The sequence below is a fragment of the Rhododendron vialii genome, chromosome 10a (genome assembly GCF_030253575.1).
Source record: "Rhododendron vialii isolate Sample 1 chromosome 10a, ASM3025357v1".
Taxonomy (NCBI): domain Eukaryota; kingdom Viridiplantae; phylum Streptophyta; class Magnoliopsida; order Ericales; family Ericaceae; genus Rhododendron; species Rhododendron vialii.
Genome location: NC_080566.1, coordinates 551922 through 560196, shown reverse-complemented (window position 1 = coordinate 560196; position 8275 = coordinate 551922). Strand labels below are relative to the sequence as shown.

The following is an 8275-nucleotide window of genomic DNA, read 5'->3' as shown; positions in this document are numbered from 1 at the left end:
GTGGCTCCCGTGGTTTTTCCTCGCGTTGAGGTTTTCCACGTATATCTTGTGTTCTTTTTTTTTTGTTACGCACTATTATATCTGTCTGCTTGCGATTTCTATGATCCTAGTTTCCAAGATCCGTAGGGCGTTGTGAGTTGAACAAGGAGTCCAATTCCTAACAGCGAGTCCATACATGCAGTCTCCACACAATTCGTATACGCAGTGACAATTCGTATATGTGCAATGGGGTCAATCGATTATGAGGGAGAGAGAGAGAGTACCTAAATTATATGGTCAGATTAGGGTTTTAAATTGCAATGCCTGGAAATGTAGCAGTATCGATGGTGTATACGGCTATATCGACCGATCTATATCAAACCATATTGGTCAATATGCGACGGTATCGGAGGTCCAAAATTCTATTACGTAACGGCCTTTATTTAAAACTACGCATATCTAAGCATTAATTAATTGTTGATTTTACTCTAGAACCCAAAAAATTATCTTTATTTTGTTTGCATTTTTTATTCCATGAAAATCTGTACGTCAATCAACCCCAAATCCAATCAGTGGACACACACACATATAAAGCTGGAATGAGCTAATTTATATATTACATCATGATGTTTTTCCTTGGAATTCTGCAAATAGAACTTCGTTTATATTTTATTTTGATCAGCAAAAGAAGTACTGCATGCATGTACGTCATATTATTAAAATACATATTATTCATAATTTGTTTCCAACTAGAACTATATTTCATGGTTGTAATTAAGGATAGATCGATCTAGCTAGAGTAACTTCAAAATCATGTCCTTTAATTTACAGAAGCTTCTCTTCATCATTTCAGATACATACTCCTATATATATATAAATGAAGCTGGGTGTTCGATCGATCAAAGGGGGGGAGCAGGATAAATATGCATCTGAGTCAAGATCTGCTCGAAATTGTCGGTTGGCCTGTCGATTGGATGCGTGTGAACCCCTTCATAAGTCGTTACCACAACACCTTCATCTCTGGACTGGCGTTGCACTTGTTTCTTCACATTGCACCCTTGGTAAGTGCACTTATAGTAGCTTCTGCATGTAGGAAATTAAACAACTGATGATCAAAATGAAGTATTGCATGCACTTTTTCTATCCAAATATTCTCGAGATGATCGATGTTCCATGCATGGAAAACATGCATATATGCATGCGTGCATATTCCTAATGAATCTAGTGTAAAATACAGTGATTGTGCGAATTTTACAGCAAGTCATGTAAAGGGGTGTTGCACGAATGAAAACATGTTCATATACTCAATTAAGTAAAAAAAAAAAAAAAAGTTGCTTCATTGGTTTCCAATAACATCAAAATGATAACATCGATCAAGGGTTCATGGCTTTCCCTAAACCTCTTTAACACACACACACACACACATCGAAATCAGAAAGAACGTCACACAATGAACAATAATGTTTTGATTGGTCGGAAAGAAAAAATATTGGATTTTGTTTATTGACTTGTACATGTTACAGCAATATCCATGCATGGATGCAGAGGGAGAACCTAGAATTTGTTTCCAGAGATGGCAAATCACTGTAGATAAACTTTCCATGAGTGATCTTATTGTGAGAGATTTGAACATCTCAATCTTACATGCATATATATTTTTTGAAGTTAAAAATCTGAAAAACACAATACCACAATGCATGGATATTGCTTAGGATGACCTGTCACGACAAACATATTGCTTAGGATGAATTATCGACTCTAAATTTAGCTCAGTTACGGGTTCAAAAAAATTAAAACATTCGCAGTACCAAATTGCTTCTCCTTCCGTCCCAAATAGTTGGACCTTCCTTTTATATATGTGGATGTCCCAAAATGATAATATAGATAACGCATCTTCGCTAGTATGATCTTTTACCTCATGGTGTACAGATATAGGGTGGCAAAATGGCACCCCATCCTACTTTCACCTGCTTCTGCCACTGCATGTTTAGAATATGCCAGGATACGACACACTACTTTTGGGTTCGACAAATTGGGAACTGAAGTTAGAAATTAGCAACATGAGTGTAAAAGGTACCGTGAAGTAAGCTCAATTTTTTCCATCTCCACTAATGCTAGCTGGGTAAACTTCTTGTTATATAGTGATATAGCTACAATAATTTGTCACTTGAGTTCCGGATTTGGCATAAAAGTTTAGGTATATATAGCTGAAAATTGACCAAGTCCTTTTATCTCTACGTTTTTTTTTTTTTTTTGAAAGGCGAAAAAATTCATTTATCTCTACGTATATCTCTCACAATGGGATATTCTACTGATGTACAATTATTTACAGGCTTCAATATGGAAATAGAAGTCACTTATATAGGGGCAAGTATCTAATTAGAACACATTCGTATTAGTATATGTTTCGATAAAATATTTGTCCATTTGAATGTCTCTTCTGTTATGAAGTGAATGTGTTGATTCACTAAATTATATGAAAATGTTATAAAATGTTATGCTTGTGCTATGAAATTCGATCTAAGCGAACGTCAGGAATTGAAGACGTTTTAAGGAGATGGATTAGAGGTGGGTGTGCAGTAGCTAGCACTTCTCTTTAAGAGATTCATCGAATTTGTCGAAAAAAAAGGAAAAAGAAGAGATAAAGGCTTGAAATACTACTACTAACAGATCCCTAATTTGTTGAACTTGTACTCTTTATCCTCAGCTGATCAGCGCAAAGAAAACCCTAGAACAGTGATGGGAGCTTGTTCCTTCGGGGACATTTGATAAAATGTGGAACGAAATAATGATGGGAGCTTGGAACCCTAATTTGAAAGCAATATATAATTATATTGCACTGAACCCTTGAATTTGAGTAGGGTCAAATTTAAATGAAAAGGAAACGGAGCAAAACTTGGGGAATTTTTGTTCCTTAATATTAATTTCTTTGCAAAGAAATCATAGAAAGAGAAAGGTAGGTTAATCAGAAAAAACTCATCAGACTAAATATAGAAATTCAACTGACCTTGGAAATCTGTTGTTCTTCACAGCTTTCTGACCATATTTCCTCCACCGATACCCATCATCAAGTATATCAACCTCGGTTCTTGTTTGAAAAGCAAATTTGGGGTTCCTAATTTTCTTCACACCTTTCTTCTTACCCTCTTTCGCTTCATTTTCACCCACCCTAAAGCTTCCACTATTGGAAACATCTTTAACTTCGGATGTCTGATGACCGTCCATGATCTCCGCGCGCAACCCTAAAAACCCATTGGAGTTCTTTTTATGAAGATCCATGGGTGATGAAAAAGAAGAAGAGGGTGGCATAGTTGATGCAAAAGGGAACAAGATTGGGTAATTCTCCATTAGATGAAGAAGAAAGAGTTAATAATGGAAATGGTCTAAAGAAGAGAAAAGTGAGGCGGCTTTAGGCCAAATCAAAATTGAAAGAGGGGGAGTGTATATGAAGGTGATCGATAAGTTTCATGTAGGACTTTTTTTTTTTTAAAAAAAAGGTAAATTTTTTAAGTTGAAAAAACTGTAGTCGATGGATCCAATTATAGAAAACAAGGTGGAAAAATGGTGGCGGCTTTGGTGAATCATGATTAATATAAGGACTTTAACTAGAGTGGTGCAGAGGTATAAATCAGTCTTTTTTACTTAAGTTAATAAGTAATTTGTGATGCTCATGAACTTTCGTCCAAGGTTAGACTAAAAATAGTGTTTTTGTGGAATTAATCCTCTCTCCAATATTATCTAACCAATTTGATTTCATAATATTGCGCCCGTAATTGACAATTTCAAAATATTGTCAATATGAGAAAAACTTATGCACGGCGGAGCCGTGAACAAACAATTTTTTCGCAAATTCATGCAATCGCAGCTGTCTGTTTCCGTAATCAATGTGTTGAGATTGCTTTTCAATTTTGACTGGTAAAAATTATTTTTTACAAGTCAAAATTGGTTTTCAATCCGGATCGTTCAAAAACACTCTGGACGCATGCAATTGAGCTCCGTAAACCCATTTTCACGGTATCCTCCGTAAAAAAGATATTCTCTACCAATATTCCATTAACCCAACAATCAAATTATGTATGAAAGATTAAATTTTAATCCATTATATCTAATTGAGATTACATTTTTATTGTTTTCGTTCATTAATTAGCTAATCAATTTTCAGCATAAGTTAATCATAAATAATACTACACGAATCGCGGTTCAAAGAAAAAACATAATACTACACGAAAAATTGGAGAGTTTTAAAAGTAAATTCTACCTGAATGATCAAATGGCGAATTATGAGTCATGCATGATCGAATTTAGGAAAGAGCTAGCTAACGTTGAAATGACACTTTGTATTGTTAGGACAGTCAAGCAAACCCTAAATGTTGCTTTCTATGGGTAGTAGAATTCAATTTGGAGTAGGTAATGTTTTCACATGACAGACACATAAAAAAAAAGAGATGGTAAAAATAACGAAGAGAAAGAAATAAAGTTGCAAGATTTGGCAAAAGTTACGTGTAGATTGATGAGACCTGTGCCTAATCGAAGAATATAAGACCTTTTACGTCAGCTGTTACGTCTATTTCACTCTAATATTAAAGAATGACACAATCAAGCTAGAAGCATTACAAAAGTTTATTATGCCTCAACAAATAGTAATTAGGATCATCATCCCTTGTGCATGGTCGCAGCCCCTATGAACAAAACTATGATTGTGATACAAAGATACCGAATAACTAATTTTCAATTGGACCCCAATTAAAATTGTCAAAAGTGGTCCTCGGAGCAATCATACATTTGCCTCTACAAATTCGGCCATAGAACAAGATTGATTAGACTAGACAGGGCCTGCCATTGTCTCACTCAGCAACCTTAAATTTCCACTTCCATTTGCAAATTCATACTAGCAAAGGAGTGCATGTTAATTTACAGCCGAAGTTGTCATGTTTGAGCTAGCTAGTAAACGATTGATGCACAAGGTCAGAATATTTGCATGATCTACATGCCATACCATGAGACTTGGGGAGACCGTAGCATTTAATTGTGCACAATCTTACCGTTCAAAAGTGTTCCGTTTTGAATTTTAAAAGAGTTTTTTTATGAAAAAGTAAAATCCTTTACTGTAAGAGCTTTTTTTAAATTTAGACCATTACACGTCGAGATAGACGGTGAAATTGAGCGATGCTGAATGCTCCCATAGCATGATTAACTACATCAGAAGCTAGCATACAGAGGGCAATTCATTAATGTGAATATATTATTTCATTTCGAATTGGAGTGGCTTGAGATTTTTCTCCCAATAAAATATGAAAGACGTAGTTAAAGTGAAGTTTCAAAGTCCGGGATTTAAAAAGGAATCAAAGAGAAGCACGTGTGTTTGAATAGAAGACATTTCTTTGTACTTTGTACGGGAGTGGTTTGCGCAGCCCAACCCCCCTGGCGGCCTGGCCCCGACTTTAGTATTATTATTTGGTGTTTGATTTAAAATCAGATATCCGAGCCAGTTTAGTTGTATTTGAACTTGCGTCCTCTTGAGAGGCAAATCTTTCGTCACTTTCTCGTGCCTACTAGGTCTAACCGCTTACATATTCGGTGTTGGACAGAAAATTCTTGGACGTGATTTAACATTCATCGGATGCATACAATCTTATGGGTGTTTGAAAATATGTTCTGTAGAATTGATGTTATTTTTCTTCACTTTGGATCCGAAGAAATACTAATTTCTGTGTTCCTTTGAGATTTCAAAGTCACATGGGCCCACAGTTTCTGTGAGCTGGTTTTAGCCCGTTTCGATTTCAACCTTTCAAAGACTAGATAGCCCATTCCGTATTGGATACTCCATTTTTCAAAGACCATGATGTCTAGGAAGATAATCATAATTAATTTGATTCCAATTGAATGTTACAAACTTGATACATTTTGAGCTTTCGTTTGGGGGCTTTAAAATCCCTGCACACGGTCCTCAATACATTTTCCTTATTTATCTATCTCCACTCAAACCTCCTTCAAAACTTAAAATGAACAAGTCTTTTACGTCTAAATATGTGTAGAAAGCCAATAATACACTAACAATCGATATGCTGGTAGTTGGACTTGGCTAAGATTTGCAGGTTTAGGCCCAACGGTTCAGATCACTTGGGTAAGTGATGCACCGCACCTAGTGAGTTTGGCTAATTAAAGGCCTGGGACGGAGTTGAGAAGGAATCTCGAGCAGTGGGATCAATATCTCAACATGCAAATCTTTCATATTTGCTTGGTAATTGAAAATTATCAAGTGCTCATAAAGTAATATTGCTCTAAAGATCTTTCCTAATACAATTTGGTGTGAGACCATTCATCAATTCAATTGTGTGTGAGCCCCGCACCAATACATTGTCTAATGTAACTAGACACCTCTTCTGCGTCAAATGCTCTATCCAATTCCTAGTTTCTTTGTTCTGATAGCTGAATACTAGGAAAGAAAGGAGATCGAAAAAATTGAGATAATGAACTTTCGCCCTGCCCTCTGTAGTAATGAAGGAGAATCCACCTCACGCTCATACAATTTGCCTCTTTAATTGCAGTTAGATCAGCAATTAATTAACTCGCTATCATCATTCTTGAGGCAAAAAATATCATCGCTTCTGCAGCGTACCATAGCCATCCTATGAAGATATATCTAGCTAGCCGCATCTGTTTTGATCTCTGCACCTAGTTAATCTCTCGCTGCAACAACTAGTATTATCAAGCTGGTCTTTAAGTTTACTTTTCGTCGACCTGAAATTTCCCAAATATATATGGACTACACATCCCAGAAGGACTATCGATCGACTGTGTTTCCCTTTAATATTCCCAAACAACTGCTTAGACCAATTTGCCATCCCGAGCTTCTATGTAACATATAGCTCCAGTTTCTAAGGTGACACATTAAGATCTTCTGCTTTTGAAACTGTTGATAAGAAGGGAACCTGAAACCTTAGGTTTTCCATGCCCTCTCACTAATAGTCTTTGTTTCTTCCAGCAAAAGAAAACAAAAGGCCAACGTTTTCTAAACGATTACCTTTGCATGCCAAAATGTATCATGAGACATGGAGTGAAGAGTCATACTTTCATCACCTTGATGATTATCTGTCCACCATAGTTCACCACATCGATCAAGTAGAATCCATCTTTTTTAACAAAATCATTTGTAAATTTCTCCATTCCTTGAATAGAACCACGACTGAGACTAGCTTCTCCTAAGGGACTAGTACGTACTTGGTTGAAACCTTCCACATAAGAGCAAGTCCAATGGTTTTTGCAAATGACTTGAGTCGTTATCATTTTTTGGCAATGAATAACGAAATTTTGCTAAAAATGGCATTGTTACTGCAACGGTGCAACAACATTTTTTTTCCCCATTATTTTCTTTGTATCCCTTTGTCAACAACTAACTCCATTAATGGTGCAATAGCGCAATGCTATTTGGAATTGGTTGTTGTTTTTGATGATATAGCACAAATAACAAAGCCATTCCTGGTGCCATTTTTAAGGAGAAAACGACAAGATAAATGACCAAAGCCAAAAATGACAGCAAAAATAAAACTCTATTGGGACCCCAAATTTTGCAAATTTTGCCATTTTATTTTTGCAATGGCTCTAATAAGTCATTTTCAGACCGCTTGACCTGCTCTTACTGGGAGCATATCAAACCCCACTTAGAACCCCATCAATCAAATGCCATGTCTTAGTTCGGTCTCGTTGTCCATTGAGAAGCATACACCATCCATTCTACACAGCCATCATCCATAATTAGACAAAGGCCAGAATCCAATGATGCTTACGAACGAACTAAAGAAGCCCCATCATCCCATACAAGTTCAGCCCCAATTTCAACTCCACCCATCAATTTATCTACCTTAAGAATACCACATTCACCTTATTCCTTTGGACCAAGTTCCGAGCTTTTCGAGCTGCGAGGGCTTGGCCTAGCCCTCGACAGTTCCTGTGATCAAAAAGCTCTCATACCTCCTCTCAAGTCTGCCTCAACTGTACAATATGAGGTTAAAACACGATTAGCTTGTTAACTTGGGTGACTGAAAAAATGGCTGGCACGTGTGTTGCATGTACTGTCGGCTTTGCATCCTATCAGTACATTCCTAATTTCATCAGCAAAATACTTGCGGGCAAGATTGCTAGACAGTGGTCTTCTTGTAAATCTTGAATCTGTTGAGTGAATGCAATAACTTCTTCCATATACTATACATTGATTACACAACTAAACCACTTGCTTGGCTTTTGTTTTTGGATGGGTTATTGTACACTACTGACTACAACACATTTGAGGAGTCGA

The 8275-nt window shown here is 36.6% G+C and overlaps 1 protein-coding gene across 1 annotated transcript; it reads right to left on the bottom strand.

The window, feature by feature from the left end:
* Positions 1-720: 720 nt before the first annotated feature.
* LOC131303910 (probable WRKY transcription factor 45) lies at positions 721-3446 on the bottom strand. The gene is made up of 2 exons (XM_058330972.1): positions 2987-3446; positions 721-1062 (listed from the first exon to the last, which is right to left on the bottom strand). The coding sequence occupies exons 1-2, from the start codon at positions 3325-3327 to the stop codon at positions 879-881; spliced, it is 525 nt and encodes a 174-aa protein (XP_058186955.1). The 5' UTR covers positions 3328-3446; the 3' UTR covers positions 721-878.
* Positions 3447-8275: the final 4829 nt, after the last annotated feature.